We start from the raw sequence: 21,012 nt of genomic DNA on the forward strand, positions 1-21,012 counted from the left end.
TACAATGCAATTTAGATGTTTCTTCGACCTAAGATACGAGTAAAAATGGTTTTAGCTATTTTTTGAAACAATTAAACAAACATAATTTGGCAATGTAATGAATATTATTTCAACGCCTGTAACAAACGGTCAATTCAAATCGCGCTGCCAGGATGACATTCGGCGCACTGCTGTCATCTGGCTCCTTGGCAACTGTGCTGTCAATAAACCAAACATTTGAATGACCGCGGCTTTTTGTACGTAGCAGTGCGTCCCCATCGCTTGCTGACCCGTTGCGAAGGGTCTCCATAAACAGTGCCTTCTAATTTAGAGCGTATTCGTGATCGATTATATGAGTGGAAAAGTAGCGCAAACATGTCGGAGATAGTATCGTGCGCAAAGGATACACAGCTGCACAGCTTCCCGGGGCTGGAGCAGCTGGCCAGCAGCGCCCATGTCGTTAGCGATGGTTCGTACTGCCATTTCCTCGGCTCCTCCAAGCTGTTTGTCCGGGCCAACAAAGATTGGGGTATCGAGCTGCTGCGGATCAAGCCAGGAACGGACCAGCAGCCGGATGGAGCTGGAAAAACGGGTAGCTGCGGTAGCCGCACGATCGCGAACGTGAAGAAGATCATGATCGACAATCTGTACTGTGTTGCCTGCCCGAAGACGGCTGGGAAGGAGGAGATTGCGATCGGGTTGACTACTGGCACGGTGCGGTTCATGAACTACAAGAAGGCAAACTTTACGAAACGGTTCGACGCCGACCGGATCGCCATCGGAGTAACGTTTATGGACTTTAACGCGACAGACGATTTTTTGGCAGCCGTGTTCGAAAATGGGCTGGTGAATGTGTACGGCATGAAATCAAACTCTAAGCTGCACACACTCGCATTCGACAAGAAGTAAGTTTATTATGATCGCAAAGGAGTTGAATCATCGTTATACATCTGGTTTTCTCCCATCGTTCACAGCACCGTCAAAGCACGATTTCATCCGACGAAACGGTTCTCGATGGCCATAGCGTCGTACAACGGTGCCGTTCTGCTGTACGATACGCAGTCGAAGAAAACGATATTCTCGCAGACTACTGCCCACGCTGCCCCGTGTCGCGATGTGGGAATGGTTGAATCGTATCCCGACTATCTGTTCTCAGTAGGCTATGACAATGTGATTAACATTTTCGACACCAGGAGGAAGGCGACGGCGTCGCAGATCCAATCCAACTATCCTTTCGAATCGCTGGCGATCGCGGAAGATGGTATTCACCTGGCGGTGGGCAATCTGAAGGGCTACGTGTACGGGTACGACCTGCGCAACCTGAAGGACCCGCTGAACATGCAAAAGATTCACCAGAGCTGCGTGAACAGCATTTCATTTGTGCCGCAACCACGTGAAGGATCGAACAGGCGCAGCATGATTGAGCTGGACGAGTCGAAGAAGGTAACGAAAAGTGTGCGTATCAGTGAAGGAGGACAGCTGGACGCGAATCACAAAGAGCAGACAAGTCGTCGTCCCGACCGGCTTACGGTAAACGATCCTCAAACACCGCTCGGAGCAGTGGAACAGCATGACAGCTTCATCGGAGAGATCGATCTGTTTCTACAGCGCCGCGATGCACCGATGGATTGTCTCTCCCGGCTGAGTACGTCATCCCGTTTGAGCACGGACTCGCGCAACAGCATGCAGATGGCGGGCAATAATCTGATGGGCTTTCTGGAGGAACTGTCCGATTGCAATATCGATCCGGAAGCTACCGAATCTCAGACACAACCGGCCGCTGAATCGAATTCGGGTGTGGACGATAGCTTTGTGAACGTGAACCGTTTGTTAAGGCGTGTGAAAGGAGACGTTTCGAAAAGGAAAGCCCACGGTGTAGGCGATAATTTGGAGTACATTCGCGAGGAAGGATCTGAGCTAGGCGACGGAGCGAATGAAGTGTTAGCCAGTAGCAATAATCAGCCTGCTGCCACTCCAAGAATTCTCGCCGAGAGTCAACAGGGAAACACGTTCACACCGTTGGGTGAGGGGAAAAAGAGCAACGTTCCCGCCGATGAATCGGAACAGATCGCTGAGGTAAAATCGGACAAGGAAAATCGCACTCGGCTTTCGACGCTAAAACCGGAAGTATACACATCAACACCGGAAGCATCGACTGTGCTCCTTTCCACAGTAAGCACGGCGGAAAAACGGAAAGACTCCACAACGCCCGTCTACAGGGACAGCGAAGAGTCGGCAATGGTTCGGGAAGAGATTGCCGAACTGCGGAAAGCAATGATGGAAAAGTTTGAGCAGTGCACGTTGCGCCAGCTGGATGCGGAGCAGGCGATGCAAAGCCACCTGTGGATGTGTATGTACAATCTGTGGCGGGAAACGCAAAGCAAGCTGGAATCGTTGGAACAGTACGTTAGCACCGGACTGGGGCTGCTGTTGCCGAGGGATGAGTTTGCGCAGCAGTTTCTCAGCATGCGGGCAGAGAATGAGTCGCTGAGGGCACGCTTGAAACAGCTGGAGGAAGGTGGAAAACATGGGTAGGAGTAAGGAAGGGAAGTTCACCGCACAGAGTATCCATACCTCTGGTGAGTTAATGAATCTTTTTGCCTTATACTTCATTGTGTTGAATGGTTTTAGGTATTGAGAATTCTGAGTTGTAACATATGTTAGTGTCTTAGTGTAATATACATGCTTTACTATAGGTTTCTATGAATTGCAATTGAAGATTTCTGATGCATGAAACGATTATATTTGTTGGAAAGAAGCCCATTTTTTATACATTACTATCGGCCGTCTTCGCCTCCGAATCGGAATTCGCATTGTCTTTGAAAATAATACTCGATTCTTGGCGAGCACTTGCCGGTCGGTCCTGCTTAACATCTCGCTGTAGCCGTTTCTTCAACATATCTAACTGGCGCGCACTGCACAGTGGCGTGTCGACTTGCTCTATCTCATGCATGCGTTCGTTTACGGCCACATACGACTGCTTTCGTGCGTCATACTCCACAATGTCACGGAACCGATGGCCCCAGCATATTTCCGACGGTACGTAGGACGTGCGCGCCTGATTAATCTGCCCCGTCGTCATCGTGCCGCCCGTAATCGTTATCACAATTTCCAGCTTGCGCTCGAGCAGGTCCGCCGCGGACACATCGTACAGCGGGCTATCGCGATCGATCACATGACAAGCGGTAACGGGCCAAAGCAACACCAACCGTCCATCGTTCTCCAGTTTCAGGTAGGATTCGTTCTTCTCGATCTCCTCTCCCTCGGCGGTGCGTCTCGATGCGAGCAGGACGGCCGTCACCTTGGTCTCGATGGCATGCTGCCACTTCCGGTCGCAGATACGAAACACGAAGCACAGCTGCCCATCCCGCTGACAGATCACGGCCCGTCGGCTGAACTTCATTTCGGAGATTTTCTGCGGCGGACGGACCAGCTTCGCGTACACCACCCCGAGTATGGCACCGTCGATTAGCAGCCCCACGATCAGCTGGATGGTGAGCAGTCCGAACGATTCCGGACATTCCTCGGTCGGTACCTTCTCGCCGTATCCGGTAGATATTTGCGTTTCCATGCTGAACAGCACGAACCCGATGAAGTTGGTGGCTCCCTGCACGCACGGCATAACGCCATCGCCCAACCGTTCCCCGGTGGGTGAATCCTGAATCAGATCACCGTGAGCGTAGGAAAGAATGTACCACAGGCCGGCAAAGAACACCCAGCTGCCGACGTAGCTGGCGACAAATACGAACAAAACGTAACGCCATTGCTCTTCCACCTGTCGGGAGTAAGGGCGAAATGCTCATTACATGGCAACTTCCCATGGTTACAAATCGGCGCCTTTCCCACTCTCCCACTTACCAGTGTTGTCACCAGATCTTTCACGAAGCGAATCGACCGTTGGGGAAGATTGTAAATACGCACATTTCGTTCGCCAATCTTGTTCACCACACGTGTGTCGAGCGTTAGCTGATCTTGCGAATCCGAATCACTACTTTTCGGTCTCTTTCTGAGACCTTCTTGTGCACTGGAGGAATCCATTGTACTACTGCTTTTCTGTGATCGTACGCACTGATATGCCAGATATTCCCAGCTTCCTCCTGGAGGATGGAGCGCCGATGTTGTCCGTGTTGATGTGATAAGATATCGCTAATGTGTGGCCACTAACGGAGGTGTTCGCTTGATGGGTTAAATTAAAGACGCAGCAAGCGGGACGGACTGGACGGATAAGAATTAAGCCAATTGCAAACAGACGCACGATGGCGCGCGAAAGGGTGGGTGGTTGGTTGGTTGGATGGTTGGTTGGTAAGAGCAAGGTTAGAGATCATGATGAATCGTCCAGCGCGATCGAGTCTCTAATCTTGTTCATCGTACTAAACGGATTTTGGATTCTTGCTGCGTTTGATGCATAATTTATTTGTTTAGAGCTAAATTTCACTAAGTCTATGAAAGAATACTGACAATTTTGTGAGCAGAATGCTTCTTTCCCGCAATCTACATGTGTAAGTTAAGTTGCGGTTGTTTCCTTTGAGTCGTTACGGTTAGTAGCGTCAACGGACAACGGTGGTTCAATAAATGTTCCGTCCTCAATGGGAACTGTGACAGGTTGGCTATCCTTGGGCGAAGCATCGTACATTTGTTTGCCATTTTCAATCGTTTGCTCCTCTTCTTCTTCTTCGGCTTCGGAGTATATTTCGTTGAATCTCACAAACGAGCTGGGATTGCTGCGCAGTCTAGAATGTATTTTTGAGCGGAAAGATGCCTGCAAATGAAATAGAAAACGGGTTTGGCAATATAGCAATGGTGGATGCCTGGATGCTTCTAATGATAGTTGATCAACCTACACCTAGCCTGCTGTCATCGTCCGCAGAAGGATAATCATCGGCACCCCGATGGTGCTCGTTTTGCAGCTCATCGAACACCTCCTCCAGCTGGCGTGCACTGCAGAGCGGTGTGTCGACCTCCTCCAGCAGATCGAGCTGCTCGTTCATCGCCACATAACACTCTCGCTTCGGATCGTACTCGATGATGTTCTGAAACCGATGTCCCCACAGAATTTCCACCGGTATATAGGAGGTGCGGGCCTGCGTGCTCTGCCCCGTAGTCATCGTACTGCCCGTCATTGTGATCACGATTTCGAACCGCCGGTCAAGCAGATCCGCCGCCGAAGTGTCGTACAGCGGGCTGTACCGATCGATCACGTGACAGACGGTAATGGGCCACAGGGGTAAGACACGCCCGTTGTTTTGCAGTCGGAGGCGTGTTTCGTAGCGTTCGATCACGTTCGAACCAGCGTGGCGCTTTGGTTCGAGCATGGTGGCCGTTATTTGCGTCCCTATCACGTGCTGCTGCTTGTGGTCACACACACGAAACACGAGGCACAACCGACCATCGCGCATACAAATCACGGCCCGCTTGCTAAACTTCATCTCACACGATCGCTTCGGAAGGCGAATCATTTTCGCGTACACAACACCCACCATCGCGCCTCCGATCACAAGTCCGAAGACGATCTGTATTAGCAGTAGAAAGAACGCTTCTGGACACTCCTCGGTTGGGACGATCACACCGTACCCGGTGGAGACCTGCGTTTCCACACTGAACAGGAGAAAGCCTGTGAAGCTGGTCGTTCCTTCGACGCACGGTTTGTTGCCATCGCCGAGCCGTTCGCCCGTGGTGGGATCCTTGAGCAGGTCACCGTGCGCGTACGCGATTAGATACCACAGGACCGCGAAGAAGATCCAACTCGCAACGAAGCTCAGCACAAACAGCATCAGCGTGTAGCGCCATTGTTCGTCCACCTTCGGGGAGAAAGTAGATTGAGAAATCATTATTACACCACTGCAGCAGCAGTGAATCCCCCTTGCATGTTCGTACCAACGTGGTGGCAATGTCGCGCACGTATCGAAGCGACCGTTGCGGCAGATGGGCCAGATGAACGTTCCCTTCGCCCTTTTTGTTGATGACACGTCGCGCCTTTATTGCTCTGGTTCCTTGATGCTGAGGATCTCGTCGCATCCGAAGACTCTGCAGACTGCGGGCACTTCGTATCGTGATTGGAAACTTTGGTTCTGTGTCTGTAGATTAGATTGGTTTAGGAGTCGAAAAGATCGTTCGTTTAAGTGGCACATGAAGCTACAACACCGCACACACCTGTTTCCGCATTGAGCATCGATGCAGGCTGATCCGAATTGCTGAAGGCATCTTCCGTTCCGAGATCGTTAATGATGTGATGTTGTTTTCGATCGATTTCTGACTCCGAACTCGTATCGTCTTCTATCCTATCGAGACAAACCAAACACGCAACTGATAAGACCCGTCCACTAATAGGTGCGATAAGAGAAATGTTTGAAAACAGTTCGCCCAAACGCATGTGGTCCATGTGGTGGGATAAGATTCGTATGCCCCCCGCCTCCCTCCCTCTCCTCTTACCATAGTCTATTTCGATCGAAGGCCGGTCGACGTATGTGATAAGGACTACCGGGCGCTGACCAGGAATATCGCTCCTTATCGTAGTCCACAATCTTGATCGGTCTGGAGAATCGATATTCGATGTGTTGCTGATGTTCCTGTCCTTTGAGCCAGTTTTTTCGCGCAGAATACGGACTTCCGGTGAGCGAATCCAGACTGCTGCGGTGAGATGATAAAGAAACAGCAAGTTTATGGCACACTTTTTCTTCCGAACTGAAACTGTGTCATTCAAAAAGCTGTAAAAATGAGGAAGTACTTACTCGAGGCTCATTGTTAACTGATTGTGGATGGTCACAAAATATGGCTAGTAAGTAGTAGGTCACTAAAATTCGAGACAGACAGCAAAGAGAGCAGTACCGCGCGCGTGCAGTTCACTTTACAATGTGATGGCAATTATCAGTAGAAATGGATGGGGAGTGAAATCGATGCGCTAGCAGTACCCCTTCTGCCAATTTCGATAGTAGATAAGATAGGCGATTGCCTTTTGTTTTGCTGTGATTCATAGCGAACGTGTGAATTTGAGGGTGTGGGTGTGGTTTTAAATGAGATGCAATAACGATCTAATCATAAGAAGTAGCAGACTAACAATAAAAGGGAAGGGAAGATAAAAATAATAGTTTCATCCAAAATTCAAAATTCAAATTGTTCACGTGCTTGACGTTCACGTGCGCCAAAAAAAAAATCGTTTGATACGAACTGTCAGTGGGGCTGGTGTTATTTGTGTCATAACCTGTCAATTTGGATCTATCCGCACAGTGGGATGCTGCCTGCGGAGCAGCAACATTAATTTGTTATTTATCGCAGAATCGATAAAAGAAATGTAGTACTAATAATGCGATTTTATATTAAATAAAACAACACACAGTTTGAAAATAAGCAAACTATTTAGGCCGCATTAAAAAGTCCTTGAACTTGAGCCCAAACAACACCCGCAGTGCTGTCAAGCACCGCGAAGGTGTTGCGAGAGTGTGTGCGCGTGAATGTGTGCGTTTCCCGTAAACACACGGAGAAAAAGAAGCTAACACCATTTTGACAGATCGCCTGTATTCAGGCGAGAAAAGTTGGTTTTTGCTCTACGCACAGAAACGCAAGTACGGAATCGTGTGTTGTGTATACTTTTCGCCTCCCAAAAGAAAAGCGCTTTTCCTTCGAGTGCAAACGAGCGGATCGAAAGATAAACGTGAGCCTACGGTACGCGAACAGTACAGTTCGACGGGCGCTTTAGGCGGGTCTCCGGTTGTGGGCAGAATTTGTGGCGGTACACACCGTTCTGTTGTAGCGCACCTCGCGGGCGTTGTTGCAGTGAAAAGTGTGTTTGCTTACCTTCGATATTGTGCTGCAGAGCGCGTATTATCAACATCAGTTCAACGTAGGAAGAGGTGCTCCTTCGGGAGGCAAGTCGTATCACAGTGGTGAAGCTCCTTCGGGCAGTGGTAGAAACCGCGCTGCTAGTAGTGTTGTGTTGTGCCCAGCGTGTGGGATGCTGGCATCGCAACGAGTCGTGTTTATGTTGTGTTTCCCTCGTTCCTTCAAGTCGTATAGCCAGTGGAATAGTCTGGCAGCAAATTGGTCTAGATTGCTAGAGGAAGTGTATTTTCGGTGAAATATTTAAAGCATAACCGCGTTCAGTGATGTAGCATAGGTAGCCGCGGGTGCAGCATCCTTGGCTAAGGTATTTATCTATCTCTCTCTCTGGTAACCAGCAAACAGTGTAGTCGTCATAGAACACAGCAAGTGTGACGAAAAAGTGGTAAAATTGGTAAAATTTTCAAACTCATCATACCGATGGCGACTCCTGCCAGGGAAGAGCACGTTTCCCAAGCAGAACGCAGCGTGTGATCAAACGCGTTTGTGTGTTGTGTTGTAGAGGGGAGGCTGGTCAACAGCAACAGCAGCAGCAGCAGCAGCGGCAAAATGTCAACGAAAACAACCACAACCACCACCACCACATCGACTGGCCGTAGCAGCAGCAGCAGCGGCGGCGGCAGTTCCGGCGAGTTCGATGTTGCCTCGTTCGAGAAACGGCTGCGTGACCTGAAGGATACGCAGGACAGCATTCAGCATCTGTCGAGCTGGTGTTTATCGAGGCGAGCTCACCACAAAAAGATCGTCAGTAGCTGGCTGAATGTGCTGAAGCAAGGTAGGTGAATTGTGAAATGGATGTGGGGTGACGAACGCGCTGTTTCTGTGCAAATTTAACGCGAACGCATTGTTTTCTCTATTGCAGTGAAAATCGAAAGCAGATTAACGTTGTTCCATCTGGCCAACGATGTGATACAGAACAGTAAGCGCAAAAACTACGAGTACGTCGACAGCTGGGGAACGTACCTGCAGAAAGCGACCACGCTGGTGCGAGACGAAAAGGTGAAGCACAAGATTTTGCGCATCTTCAAAATCTGGGAAGAGCGGGAAATCTACAACGAGGAGTTTTTGGCCGATCTGAACGGGCTGCTAAGCGTGACGACGTCCTCTGCCAAGAAACTCCAACAGCAGCAACAACAGCAACAGCAACAACAGCCACAGCAGCAGCAGTCGCAGCAGCAACAAAATGCCCTCGGTTCTAACCAAAGCGGCGCAACACTCGCCACCGGGCCGACGAAGCTTACGGAGACGAAATCGGTCGTTAATGCGAACAGCACCCAGCTGGACGTGGACGACTATCAGGCCACCCATCTGGTGGCGATCGTGCGCGAATGTGTCAAACACCAGAGCGACACCGATCAGACGTTCAAGGGACTGAACAAGAAGCCGCACGTCGATGTGGAGGTGGTAATGAACTCGATCAAGGGCAAGGATCGCAAGCGGGTGGAAGCGGTCGAGCTTGAGATCGAGGATCATCTCTCACAGTACGAGAACGTGGTGGATGTGCTGAAGACGGAGCAAAAATCACGCCAGGAGCTGCTGACCGTGCTGGAGCAGGCGCGACTGTTCTACGAGAACCAGCGCACGGAGGTGAAGGTCGTGGTGAATGTAAGTAGATCTTACGGGTTTTTTTATGAATTCATCACCACCATATAATCATTTTGGGAAAATTTCTTTGTTTCAGGCATACCGCAACTTTGGTAATCGGCTCAAAAGCATGAAGAAGAAGCTGGACGAACTGACGGTAAGCTTGCCGAGTCCGATCCCATCGCCGGACATCAATGCACCGTCGCCGGTACCGTCGGATGGTGACAACATTCTGCCGAACGAGGACAGCTACTTCCCCATGATACAGCACCAGGGCAGCTACATGGGCGGTGGACCACTTTCGTTCGACATCAATGACTTCGGTCGCAGTAACTCACCGATGGTTATGAACCGAGGTAAGTGGTGGTCGGCGTGTCGCGCTGTGTGTGTGTGGTTGGGGCTTTGATCGTAGATGCATGCAGCTGGTGAGATATGGCGGGATACATTTTCATTTCTACCAGAACATTATCATTCTTATATTGTCGGTGCTATTATTTGGAAATTTGGTTTTCGAGTAAAAGATCTTATGCGTTGTTCGGACATTATACAGTAGTTTAGTTTGAAAAGCTTGTATTTTTCTTCTTCTTTTGGTGAATTTGGCCATGTTTGTTCATAACACAAACGATAAAAGCACACTGTAGTGAAACTTGCACACTGTAGGGCAGGAATATTTGTTTGTTTGTTTGTTTTAATTTGGCACACGCAAAACGGCCCCGTGCGCGCTCATGATGTCGTGTAACTTTCATGTTTCTGTATTCCCCTACTTTTCCCTGTTCTTCTTCTTCTTCTACTTCTGTCTGACTACTACTAAAAACCAAAACACACAATGCGGCTTGGCCCGGATTTGCACGGTGATCCGGCAGTACAACCGATACAAGTGATAAATTCGCGTAAGGAACAATCGGAAGGGGTGAACGATTTCCTGAAGACTTTTTTCCCCGATCCATCAGGTTACCATCCAGGGCCGCCGGTGAACGCGTCAAACATGCCGACGGGTGGGGGTGGCGGTGGTGGTGGTGGTGGTGGCGGCAGCGGTGGTATCGTACCAGGATCCCAGCCACCACCCGGCATCGTCCCACACCCGTACGGTGGAGGTAGTGGAGGTGGTGGTGGTGGTGGTGGAGGCGGTGGCGGTGGTTTTATAAATCCTTGGACCACCTCAACCCCCCGTGGCCCACCACCGGGCAGAGGGAATAATGGTGGATACGCTGGCAATAATAGGCCCCCGCTACCGTACGGTGGTCCACCGATGCTGCAGGACTATGGTGCACCGCAGCAGCCACCGGGGCGCAATGCGGGACCGGTCGCACAGCCCCTGCAGCCGCCACCAATGCCGCCAATCAATCTGGACGCATCGGACGAGTATAATTCGACCTGGAACATGTCGATGACGTGGGACGGGACTCATGTAAGTAAATTGATGAGCTGTGTGTGCGTGTGTGTGATGTTTCGTGGCGCTGTATTGATGCAACGTTTTGTCTTTTCTCCACTTCCAGGACTCATCCGGCTTCCAAAGTTTGGAAGCGCCGGTCTCTCCGTCCCATTACGATCGCAAGGGTGGCATGCTGCTGGATTACGGCGACGGCAGCAGCGGTGACGGTGGGCTTATGCAGGACGTGGACCATCGACAAATGTCGGGTAATCTGTCGATGCCTTCGTTCCTGAAGGAAAAGGGCCGCTTGGCTGACGTTGACCATCGGAATCTAATCTCACTTACCGGATCGCCCGGAGGTCCGCCGCAGCTGAAGGACTTGCACGAGCTGGACGCACTGGACGACAGTTCGTCCTCGAGCAGCATGCCGATGGCGTCCGGTATGCGTGGTGGTATGCATAAACGCAAGCCGGCTCCCCAACCAGTACCTGCTCCTCCGACGGTGCCATCGAACGATTCGGACAGGGGTGGTGGTAGAGGGTCTGTTTGGGCGGCGCACGGTAACGTTTTCCCCGTACCGACCAACGACGTCGACCTAAGGCTAATGCCTCCGTCCGGTGCATCGTCATCGTATGGCGTACAGGCGTCAAATTCGGCCCTGACCGTGGTTCCGACAACGGACGGCAGTTCGGAGGCGGCGTCGAACGATGCAGGGGACGAATCAAATGATCTGGATATGAGGATACAATCGCTGGAGAAGGCGATCGCAGCACAAATAGCGAGCAGTGGCAATCACAGCACGGTTCCACCACTGTCCCTGGACAAGCTCGATGATGCGGAGGGGGGGTCGGATCTGTTGGAAGGTGGTTCGGCACACGATGGCGAAGAGAATGAGGATAGCGTACACTCGGTCGAAGGCGCAGCGGAAGGTGATGGTGAACTGAACCTACCGACGCTGCAAACTCCGGTCTCGCTGCTGGAGATTGACAGCTTTTTGGTAAGTAGCGCAATGTTTTGCAGGTGGAAATTGAATGATAATCGGTCACACTTATTTTGTTCTTCCAACAATGTAGCAAAACTTTGAACGGGAAAACTTTGACGATTTTACCAAACCACCGGCCTTGCTGATGAGCAACCAGACGGAATCGTCCCAATCACCGCCAGCTACCTCAGGTAATTCATAGGTGTACTGTAGGATTGCAATAGGAATGATTGTATGCGTTGCGAAAGTGGTTTTTGCTGCCCATTAAATTATGCTAAAACACTTGGTGCTATTGTGCGTTGGGTTTCAACATTATACATTTAACAGACCGTTCCGTTCCGGCGACGGGAGAAGTGAAGCGAAATCCTTCCGATAATACGGAGAGCGTCGACATGGATGTGTCTGAGGAGGAGGAGGACGAACCAGTGGAACAAGATGAGAGCAAACGTTCACCATCACGATCGTCAGGTAAGCAAGCAGCAGGAAGGTGTATTTGGTTTTGGTTCGTCGTTCGAAAAGGTCGATTGGACCGATTTTCCCAATGATTACATGGAATGCTATGTTGGCATGTTTACATTTGCCTCCCTTTTCCACCCGATATCCGTTGCACAATTTGTATTTTGCAGCTGCGTTCCATCATGGCGCGGACGCGGAGAATAGCAGCGAGGCTCCGGCAAAGGACGAAGGACAGAGTAGCGACAGCTCGCTGGTGCGACTGTCGCTGAACAACGGCATTGGTGGCAGTAACAACAGCAACAGCAACAGCAGCAGCACGGGAGGAGCTAACAATCCGACGCCACCGTTGCATCAGCGGCCCCCATTGCTACCGGATCCGACGTTCCCGCACGGCGCTGGTCCCAAATGGGATCTGCCGCCACCGAACCTGATGAGTTTGCCGATGCTGGGCAACTTTAATGCGGTCCTACCGCCACCACCGACGCCTGGTGCGCTGGTGGGAAAGCTAACGCAGCCACCGCCGACGGCCGGCGGTGCTATTTGGGCCGATCAGCCACCGCCAGTCGGAGGAGGAGGAGCCGATGGTCCTCCGAGCCTATTTGGCACACCGAACCGTCCTCCGCCGCCGCTTCCGTTCGGTTCGGGTGGCCCGAAAGGCATCGGTAACAACAGCTACCATCGCGGTGGCGGTGGTACGCCACGTGGTGGTGGCCGCGGCCATAATCGACCACCGTACTTTCGCGGTGGTGGAGCGGGTGGTATGCGGGCCAACATGATCCCGGGTGGGGGAATGATGATGGGTGGCCCGGGCGGAAGTCCATTCGCTGGACCGATCGTTGGTGGCACCGGTGGATCGCCGGGAATGCGCGGTGGCTATCATCGGGGTGGTGGTGGTAACAAATTCCGCGGCGGTGGTGGTGGTGGTGGAGGCAACAATCGAACCGGCTGGTAACGAGGCTAGGGGATGCGCGATTGTCGATAGTGTTAAGACGCAACACGATAGTTAGGGTTGATCGATGGGGATGGCAGCACCGGTAACATAGGCAGAAGGTATGCGTTCGCATGCGGATACCAGGAAGAGAGCCGTCTAATGTTTAAGTGTTGACCGAAGCGTGAATAATACGTAGTAGGGTTAGTAGGTAAAGCGGAAGGGGAGGCATAATTCTACCGAATAGAACATGTTACAGGACGATGGCACTGCGTGCTAATTCGATCGAAGTGCAGGATTGTATGTACATACAGTAGCGTATAGAAAATGTACTATATAGCAAAACAGAAACACTTATCGCACTTATCGAAACCCCCCCCCCCCCCCCCAACAACAGGAAATAGCACAGGGAAGAAGCATCTGTAAAGCAACAAACAATTGACGTCAGATGATCTTGTTTCCTCGCGCCGGTCAAAACGGGGACAAATGCAGACGACACACTGGATTGGCATAGAAAATGGGCATGGAAAGTTAAGGTTTGCTGCTGGAGATCTATAGTTCGTCACAAGCGCGGTACTACGCTGTGCTGCTGACGGTCGGATGTGGGATTAGGCAATGGCGGCAATGCGCGATCACAGAACACCGATGCAACATTTGATGAAACGGGCATTCAAGAGATACTAAATGAAGAAGCGATTTACGTTTTGTCTTCTAGAGAGCGGCTGTTTGTGGTCAGTCAGTCCCTTTGTAGCTAGCATACTTCTGGCGCTACTTGAGTATTTGCATTCTGAAGCGCGTTCCACGGCAAGCCAGTAGCATACATTTGCATTTGGGTATGCAACCACGATACACTATTACTACTCTTCATAATCAATCACAATCTCCCTCTGCGCGTGTGTGTTTGTATGTACTATTTTCGCACATTTCCTGTGAATAACAAGTACGGTAAAGCTTACCTTGGAGGAGTTTTACTACTTTTTCATAAATATATCACTAACAAACGAACATACAAAGAGTTATTAAAGCGGCCAGTAGACCGAAACAATATACCCAGTATCGTTAAAAAAACATACACACACATAAAACAGGGGAATGAGTTAAAATGTGAGAAACGAAATAAAACCACAACATGTTGTAAAAGGGTTATAAAATACCATACCATGTGGGTGTATGTGTGTGTGTATGTGTATGTGTGAGTTTAAAATACATCTTTGTAGGGTTTGTAGGAATGTAGGAAACAATACAAAACAAAACAAAGAACTGTATTGCTTGTTTCTTTTCACTGGACCCGTTTTATCTTTCTGCCCTTCCTGTGGAACCTTACTACTACTAGTACTACACCTACTACTACTACTACTAGACACTATAGATGTTTTACAAGTGTTTGAAAGATAGAAATAAATTAAAATGTGTTTAATTCGTGAACCGATGGCGGTGACTGACTGTTTGCCCGTGACTGTGCGACACTCCGTCGCCTATGTATGGACGATTGCAGTTGTTGTTTTTGTTTGGTTGTGTTTTTTCTTCATCTATTTAGTACTTTTGATTTGCTTTTTGTATGTGTTGTTGCGTTTTATGAGAACGATATGTACCATCGCAATATTGTTTGAATTGAACGATTATTTTCTTTTAATTAGTGTATGGCATGAAGCCGTACGATGCTTTTTGCTGTCTTGAATTTGTTTTTTTTACACTTTTTTGTACAGAGTTTTGGGTTTAATCAACATTAAACTAATGGTCATTGTACGTGCATATAGCACAAAAATGTGTCAATTTTTATTATCCAGTCTTTGTAATGAAGAGAAACAATGTACCATTTGTTTAGTATACAATGACTAGTACCTGTTTTGTGACGATTGACTTTGAATACTCATAAATATGTTTCGTTTTTATCATTTTACAACATGATATGTTATATCTTTCATTTCCGTATGGATAAGTCATGTGTGTGGGTTTGCAATAATATCATATTTTATTTAAAGTGAGACATTAATTTCTTTTTGAAATAAACTACTTTAATATTGTGGGTCTATTTGTTCGTTTGTTAGAGTGATTATAAAATTTTCTTAAAGAAAACAACTTCATTTAATTATCTGTGCATAATTGCGTGTTAGTCACTTGCGCATTGAGTTTAGTTCTGTATCGTTCGCTGTTACCTATTGCTACCACACCGTCCGCTAAATCGCCGCCCGTCCCGACCCTTTAGTGACCAAGATTGAATTGACGAAAAGAAAAGAAGGAAAAACACCTTCACAATCGCATGCACAGCACACCTTCCCACAGCAAGCCGCCGTTTGGTGGTGATCGATCTCCTAGGATTAATAGTTTTCTGTGCTGCCCGAGATAGTCTGCCCCTTATTCCCTATGGTCTCCCCCCCTCACGACAGAGCTGCTGGTGGGAGAGGTATAACTCATTGCATTGTAGATATATCCTTTTTTATTAGTACCTTTTTGAACGTTAATCATCAAATGAGTAGGCGAGGAACGAGATTCATTTGGGCGACAAACAGAAACTTTATTGTACAAAGCAAAGAAGAAAACACGCGTAGTGACATGTAGTGACAGGGGAAGGTCCCATTTAGGTATTAAATCATAACAAAAACGGTACTAGTGATAGTCGTCAGGAATAGCTTTAGGCAGCGTTGGAGGATTTGTTGTTTGGTAAGGTGGACAGATACGTACAAAAGCTGTAAATAGCCCACGCACACGCGGCTGGGATGAAAAAAGAGCTGCCGGAAGGCAAGCAAGATCGGTGCGAAGAACAGTGGTGGATCCATCCGACAAACGAGGCTGAAAATCAGCGTACAATCGAATACAATACAAGCTCAGTTTGTAAAATAATGTAAAGCAATGAAGTTGTTTGCTACATCCGAACAGCACTCGCACTATTCGCACAACGTTTAAGCAGCGTGAGACATACAGCCACAGACACAGACAGGCTTTCAGGACATTGACAGCATCCCTTTGGGATAGGCGAAATGGTTGGTCTCCGGTCAAAGGAGGCTTTTATTATCGAATCGAGCACGAATTTCATAGTGAAAATCGGCCGATGGGGAGAGCGCGGCAGGGCATATCGAAAGCGCCGCCTACTCTGAGTGGGGGAATATAATTGGAAACATAATACAGTGATTGACACGGTAATGATTGGTTCAAGGTCTAAGGAAAGGGAGGCCTCCCTTCTGATGACGTAGTGAAGGGAATTCGGCAAACGGCTGCCGCGTTGTGGCCGGTGTTTTGTTCCATCTCTCGCGCGCGCACACCGAGATAACGCGTGTAACCCGAGATTTGAAGACCCCTCCCCTCCCTGGTCGGTGGTTGTGTGTGTTTGTGTGCTGTCTTGAAGTGTCCTTTCCGTCGCCGTGCTTTGATGTTAAAGGAACAGGATGGATGGATCGTAAAGTAATTATTTAATAATTCCCTCCCAACAATCTCGAGTTTGGCCGTGATATTGGGGTGTGTGGTGGCGAAACTGGCCCAGCATGCAGCTTTAGCTTGAAAGGAGCCCAGCACAAAGCGGCCTGAATGCGGCTAATAATGATAGGTTAGTGTCACGACATCCGATTAATTTTCCCGTGTAGTAAGACAAACTCTGAAATATCTCGCTGGTTGTTGCCGCTACTACTAGCCTTCTGCCCGTACCCTTGCACACATTACTAATGATTCATGGTTGTTTTCTTTTTTAGATTCCAGCCTGCAAAACCTGCCGGCGTTGTTGCAATGTGTCGTGTGAAAGTGGACGGCTACTAAGCAAGAACCAACCGTGTGACCATGCGTGTTTTAATGAGCTTGGAATTATTTATGAATCGCTCGGTGTGCTGTACGACTGGCCTGGTGAAACCCGGTCACACTGAGGAAACCCGTCGCGGCTGCTGCTGCCAGTGCTGGTGGGTGTTCGCTTTTCTCGGCGTGACGTTCGAGGACATGTTGCAGGAGATTTACGAGTCTATTAAACAGAACTCTGGGACGTGTGAGAAAGTTAATGCACTCTAGTTCTGTTGTGGGAAATTGGAAAACCATCCCCCATCTCCTCGGGAATGAAATTAATGTTCGCCCCATTTGGGAGTGAGTGGGAAGAGCCCTGTGTGCGAAGGGGGGGGGGGCGTTATCAGCGCGCACAGATAGCAATGAACTGGTCATGGTTTTGGTGTTTGTTTTTGCAACACAGCACAGCTTTAAGATGTGCAGTTGCAGCTACCTAGATTATCCTAACTATTGGGTGAACTGCATTCAGAATCGTTCTCATTTGAAGTTACCACACACCTCCAAGGGGATTGAAAAGTAATTAATTATCTCTTGCTTTTTTCCTCGTCCCACAGTCTGCATCTGCATCGATAAACGGTTCGATAATTGTGCATCGATCTGCATCGATAAACGGTTCGATGCGTCCCCGTCGCCCTTCTCCTTTTCCACGCTATTTTGTTGTTGCCTGCTAATTTGGCTTCATTTTTGCACCCATTAATTGGACAATTTTGTCCTTCGTGGAAAATCACACTTAATGAATGGTCTGATTCGTTCGGTTCGGATTTAAATGAGTTAAATGTGTGCGTCGTTTGTGCACTTTCTCTACACAATTGTGTTTGCAGTTGAAACAATACGGTCCACGTTTCGTGTACCAATCAAATGGCGATAACAAATAGATTTAATATCACACCCGGACGGACGGGTCGGGATTATTCGGAACAAATATAGATTCGAATGTCACTCCCTGCGCACTGTCTTTCGCACCTGCATTGTGACCCACCTGCGTGTGTGACGGAACTTATTGCAAAAAGGGTACGAATTGTCGGTTCGATTTGAAAATGGCAATTTAAACCAATCCACAACAGTGTGGGGATCAGTTACAGCAACTATTGCACTGCTGACACTGCTGCTGCACTGGTCACTTGTGGTGCTAAAAGAAAGGGGTTTGTTTTATTATTTTTACACCATTCTTCCGCACCACAGTTCCGAGGTGAGATGGTGCACAAGGTGGGAGAACAAGGGGGTTGATACAGGGTTTATTTCAGCTTCAGCTGGAGGCTCCTGTTGATCCTGCAAGCGTCAGCCGTTTTTCCACCCCAGCATGGTACCGGCACCAGTGGGTCACGGACGATTAGGTTGGTCGCTTATCAAAATGTTCCCGGCTTGACATTTTTCTCGTTTGCTGTGTAATTTCAGCCACCACTAATCGCCTCCTTCTGGCTGGCGTTGTAGCGGTAGCGAGTCCTGGCAGCTCATTTCACCCATGAACCCCCGTGACGGACTTGTTCTTTGGCTTTTTTTGCCATCTTTTCTCTTCATCCCACAGATGCTTTCCCTGTTCGGTGATGTGGCTTTGGCTTTCATCTTGCAAAAATGTCAGAAAAAGTTAGAAACACACACACACACCAAGCTCTCTGGTGGTGGTTTCTGGTCGACTTCGCCTGTTGAATGGAACTCAGCACGCGATCTGTCGCAGTTTGAAGAGTATCCAACAGCGTTTGACCGATACACCGTCATCGGGTGGTGGTGGTTGTAATCCCCTGCAAAGACCACAGCACGTGATCTGTGATGATGAGTACATGAATGACAGCATCAATGGTGGAGGCCAATCGCCCCCCTGTCGTAGGGATGAATCAGGGAAGGGAGGGAATTATTTCGTATAAATAGCTTAATTATTTCTGCAGGAAAGGAATGTGGGGGAAGGTAACGCATCTTGGGACGCATAGTTGAAGTTTCATGTCGTTACAGTCACCCTAGGATTCAGTTGATTGGTTTTTGTTGTGTGTACGCGTCTTTAAGGAAAGTTTCTTTAACGGCTGCAAACAGCTTGATGTTTGTTGATTGGCCATACATTTGAAAGGGACAATACGTTTGCTATTAAACGAGTAAATTAGGTACAATGTAGATAAAACCATGCTAGAAGTCTCGAAAATTGTGAAGGATCTTATGATACAAACCACGGAGTCTCCACCTTTACTTCATATTTAATTTCATTATGCTTTGAATTTTTTCTTGTAGAATATTTTGAAGCAAGACGCTGGCTGAGACTTATTATGACGCATCTACTATGGAAGCAGTCCGCACCCCAACTTAATCGTCACATGTAAAAAGTCGAGCAGCGTACAAAACAACTTGCAAGTAAGTTACTTTCCCGTCATCGTATCACTCGTCTGTTTTTTTTGCTACGCTTTCAGTATAAGGATGTATGCTACACCCGCAAGATGAAGGCGACATCATCTCATATGTATAACACGATTAAAAATGCAATTGTGAAAACAGGAAGAAGTTTTCTCTTCTGCTCCTTCCCCGCACAAAATGAATAGGGATGACGATGGCGGCGCGGTTTTTTACATCACAACCACGTGACTCAACTTTGCGCGTTTGAAAAGTGTAAACTTTGACGCGTATTTTAAGTGCAGAATCAGCCATTATTTATTAGACTCGCTGTAGTGGATTGTATGAAAAGCAACTCACAAAATATCTCCCTCAACGAGCCAGCAACGAGCTGATCAATAATCGGTGAATTCGACTCCTTTCCAGGGCGCAAAGTTCCTAACATATGGAAATTCAAACATGGGCCAGACTCTCGCACACACACACACACACACACACACACACACACACACACACACGCCAGACTTTGTGATTCATGTCATGTTAAAAATATCGCTTTATTAGGCGGCAAAGCACACTAACTTATGATCATAACCAAATCGATGGCCACAGTCGTCGCGTCACACGAGACCCACGGAGTGGAGAGGCCTGGGAGTGAGCGCTGTTTCGTGAAGTTCCCTTGAATGGTTAGCGCTAGCGTGCGATCCGATAGCAAGGAAGAGGCAGTAAAATGTATTGAAGTGCAGCGGCATCAGCTTACGCTGTCGCAGTCCCAGACACAGGCACAATGCCGAGGTACACAACGGGGGGGACGAAGAACGAACACCGTACGACGTGATGTGATACTTTATCGCTAACGTCCAGCCGACACAGCACTCCTACCCAAGGCTCACAGGGCTAGCGTGTACGATGATCCTAGTTCGGGATGGGGCTGGGGGGAGCAACACCAAGTGGAAGTGGAAAGGCAAGTAGCGAAAACAGGCATCGGATGGCGGGTGCACGACCGACATGGGGCAAGTGTTTTATGTGCTCCGTATGGAAGTCAGTCCGCTGCTTCTGATAGTGCCACTTCTAATGACTAATTTGTTGTGTTTGTTTCTATTTAGAATCAACTACAGTCCTCTAAAGCCTTTAAAATGAATTAAACATTCGTTTACTGTTACAAACGACATACTGCTGCTCGTATTGCATACTTGTAGGCGAGCTCAAAATCGGAGTACTGTTGTGCGGATTGCATACTGGCAAGGCGCCTGAGCTGCATACATCTTGCACAGGCTGTAGATATGCAAATGTAATTTTAACGTGCCCGTTCGATCCTTCCGATTTCGCTCGGTTCGCTCGATAAGTTTTACACGCAGCAATTACAGCGGCCCCGTATTATGTCCAGCCGCCCCATAGTGTGATCAAGGCGCGTCGTCGTCCGCGCGCCTTTACATCTCTCGGGTTTCTGTAGCACGACGCCACCGCAATGTGATAATAGTGGCGTTCCACTACCAATTTCCTGCCAGGCAGGATGAACGCGGAGAAATAGAAACACAGTATCAAAACAGACGAGATATGGGATATGGCCAGCGCTGTGCGAGTGTGTGTAGTAGTAGAAAAGCGCTCCACGATGGTGCGTGCTATCTCGGCGACTCGGGAGTTCGGTTTCGTTCGGCTTCAGCTTCGGCAATGATTAACAAACGACGGCAAAAGATAAGAGGGACGGATGGGGCACTGCCGTAGACTGTCCCTGCGAAAGAGTGAGACACACGGCAAAGCATGGAAAGAGATGCACAGTACAGTAAGGGATGCAGCAGCAGT

At 48.8% G+C, this 21,012-nt stretch overlaps 4 protein-coding genes across 12 annotated transcripts; 2 read left to right on the forward strand and 2 right to left on the reverse strand.

Annotated features, from left to right (window-relative positions):
• The first annotated feature begins 201 nt into the window (after positions 1-201).
• Positions 202-2,758, forward strand: LOC1278141 (uncharacterized). Of its 2 annotated transcripts, XM_061660597.1 has the most exons (3): positions 202-884; positions 954-2,558; positions 2,676-2,758. In XM_061660597.1, exons 1-2 carry the CDS (start codon positions 355-357, stop codon positions 2,512-2,514), a joined length of 2,091 nt encoding a protein of 696 aa, XP_061516581.1. In that variant the 5' UTR covers positions 202-354; the 3' UTR covers positions 2,515-2,558; positions 2,676-2,758. The 2 variants fall into 2 exon arrangements, with proteins under 2 accessions (XP_061516581.1, XP_061516580.1); XM_061660596.1 differs by having other exon boundaries at positions 954-2,692.
• LOC3291594 (G protein-activated inward rectifier potassium channel 4) lies at positions 2,700-4,223 on the reverse strand. Its single transcript, XM_061660608.1, has 2 exons — positions 3,838-4,223; positions 2,700-3,754 (listed from the first exon to the last, which is right to left on the reverse strand). The coding sequence occupies exons 1-2, from the start codon at positions 4,015-4,017 to the stop codon at positions 2,747-2,749; spliced, it is 1,188 nt and encodes a 395-aa protein (XP_061516592.1). The 5' UTR covers positions 4,018-4,223; the 3' UTR covers positions 2,700-2,746.
• Positions 4,224-4,358: 135 nt separating this feature from the next.
• Positions 4,359-6,873, reverse strand: LOC133393836 (ATP-sensitive inward rectifier potassium channel 11-like). Of its 3 annotated transcripts, none has more exons than XM_061660600.1 (6): positions 6,708-6,873; positions 6,409-6,603; positions 6,130-6,257; positions 5,854-6,053; positions 4,821-5,777; positions 4,359-4,738 (listed from the first exon to the last, which is right to left on the reverse strand). In XM_061660600.1, the coding sequence occupies exons 1-6, from the start codon at positions 6,716-6,718 to the stop codon at positions 4,484-4,486; spliced, it is 1,746 nt and encodes a 581-aa protein (XP_061516584.1). In that variant the 5' UTR covers positions 6,719-6,873; the 3' UTR covers positions 4,359-4,483. The 3 variants fall into 3 exon arrangements, with proteins under 3 accessions (XP_061516584.1, XP_061516583.1, XP_061516585.1); XM_061660599.1 differs by having other exon boundaries at positions 6,409-6,606; positions 6,708-6,856; XM_061660601.1 differs by lacking the exon at positions 6,708-6,873 and having other exon boundaries at positions 6,130-6,252; positions 6,409-6,540.
• Positions 6,874-7,409: 536 nt separating this feature from the next.
• On the forward strand, positions 7,410-15,975 carry LOC1278139 (collagen alpha-1(III) chain). Of its 6 annotated transcripts, none has more exons than XM_061660594.1 (9): positions 7,410-7,538; positions 8,151-8,587; positions 8,675-9,417; positions 9,494-9,752; positions 10,347-10,804; positions 10,893-11,765; positions 11,842-11,941; positions 12,078-12,218; positions 12,377-15,975. In XM_061660594.1, exons 2-9 carry the CDS (start codon positions 8,362-8,364, stop codon positions 13,156-13,158), a joined length of 3,582 nt encoding a protein of 1,193 aa, XP_061516578.1. In that variant the 5' UTR covers positions 7,410-7,538; positions 8,151-8,361; the 3' UTR covers positions 13,159-15,975. The 6 variants fall into 6 exon arrangements, with proteins under 6 accessions (XP_061516578.1, XP_061516576.1, XP_061516575.1 ...); XM_061660591.1 differs by having other exon boundaries at positions 7,440-7,638; positions 10,260-10,804; XM_061660593.1 differs by having other exon boundaries at positions 7,440-7,638.
• Positions 15,976-21,012: the final 5,037 nt, after the last annotated feature.

The sequence above is a fragment of the Anopheles gambiae genome, chromosome 3, assembly GCF_943734735.2.
Source record: "Anopheles gambiae chromosome 3, idAnoGambNW_F1_1, whole genome shotgun sequence".
Taxonomy (NCBI): domain Eukaryota; kingdom Metazoa; phylum Arthropoda; class Insecta; order Diptera; family Culicidae; genus Anopheles; species Anopheles gambiae.

Bases quoted from the DNA above. Each gene is read 5' to 3' on its own strand.
- LOC3291594 (XM_061660608.1), bottom strand. From the start codon at position 4,017: ATGGATTCCTCCAGTGCACAAGAAGGTCTCAGAAAGAGACCGAAAAGT. The intron at 3,755-3,837 runs GTAAGTGGGAGA...TACTCCCGACAG, and splicing joins AAGATCTGGTGACAACACTG to GTGGAAGAGCAATGGCGTTA.
- LOC133393836 (XM_061660599.1), bottom strand. The intron at 6,054-6,129 runs GTGTGTGCGGTG...TCTAATCTACAG, and splicing joins GATGCTCAATGCGGAAACAG to ACACAGAACCAAAGTTTCCA. The intron at 4,739-4,820 runs GTAGGTTGATCA...TTTCATTTGCAG, and splicing joins ACGATGACAGCAGGCTAGGT to GCATCTTTCCGCTCAAAAAT.
- LOC1278141 (XM_061660597.1), top strand. From the start codon at position 355: ATGTCGGAGATAGTATCGTGCGCAAAGGATACACAGCTGCACAGCTTC. The intron at 885-953 runs GTAAGTTTATTA...CATCGTTCACAG, and splicing joins ACACTCGCATTCGACAAGAA to CACCGTCAAAGCACGATTTC.
- LOC1278139 (XM_061660590.1), top strand. From the start codon at position 8,362: ATGTCAACGAAAACAACCACAACCACCACCACCACATCGACTGGCCGT. The intron at 8,588-8,674 runs GTAGGTGAATTG...TCTCTATTGCAG, and splicing joins GCTGAATGTGCTGAAGCAAG to TGAAAATCGAAAGCAGATTA. The intron at 9,418-9,493 runs GTAAGTAGATCT...TCTTTGTTTCAG, and splicing joins AGGTGAAGGTCGTGGTGAAT to GCATACCGCAACTTTGGTAA.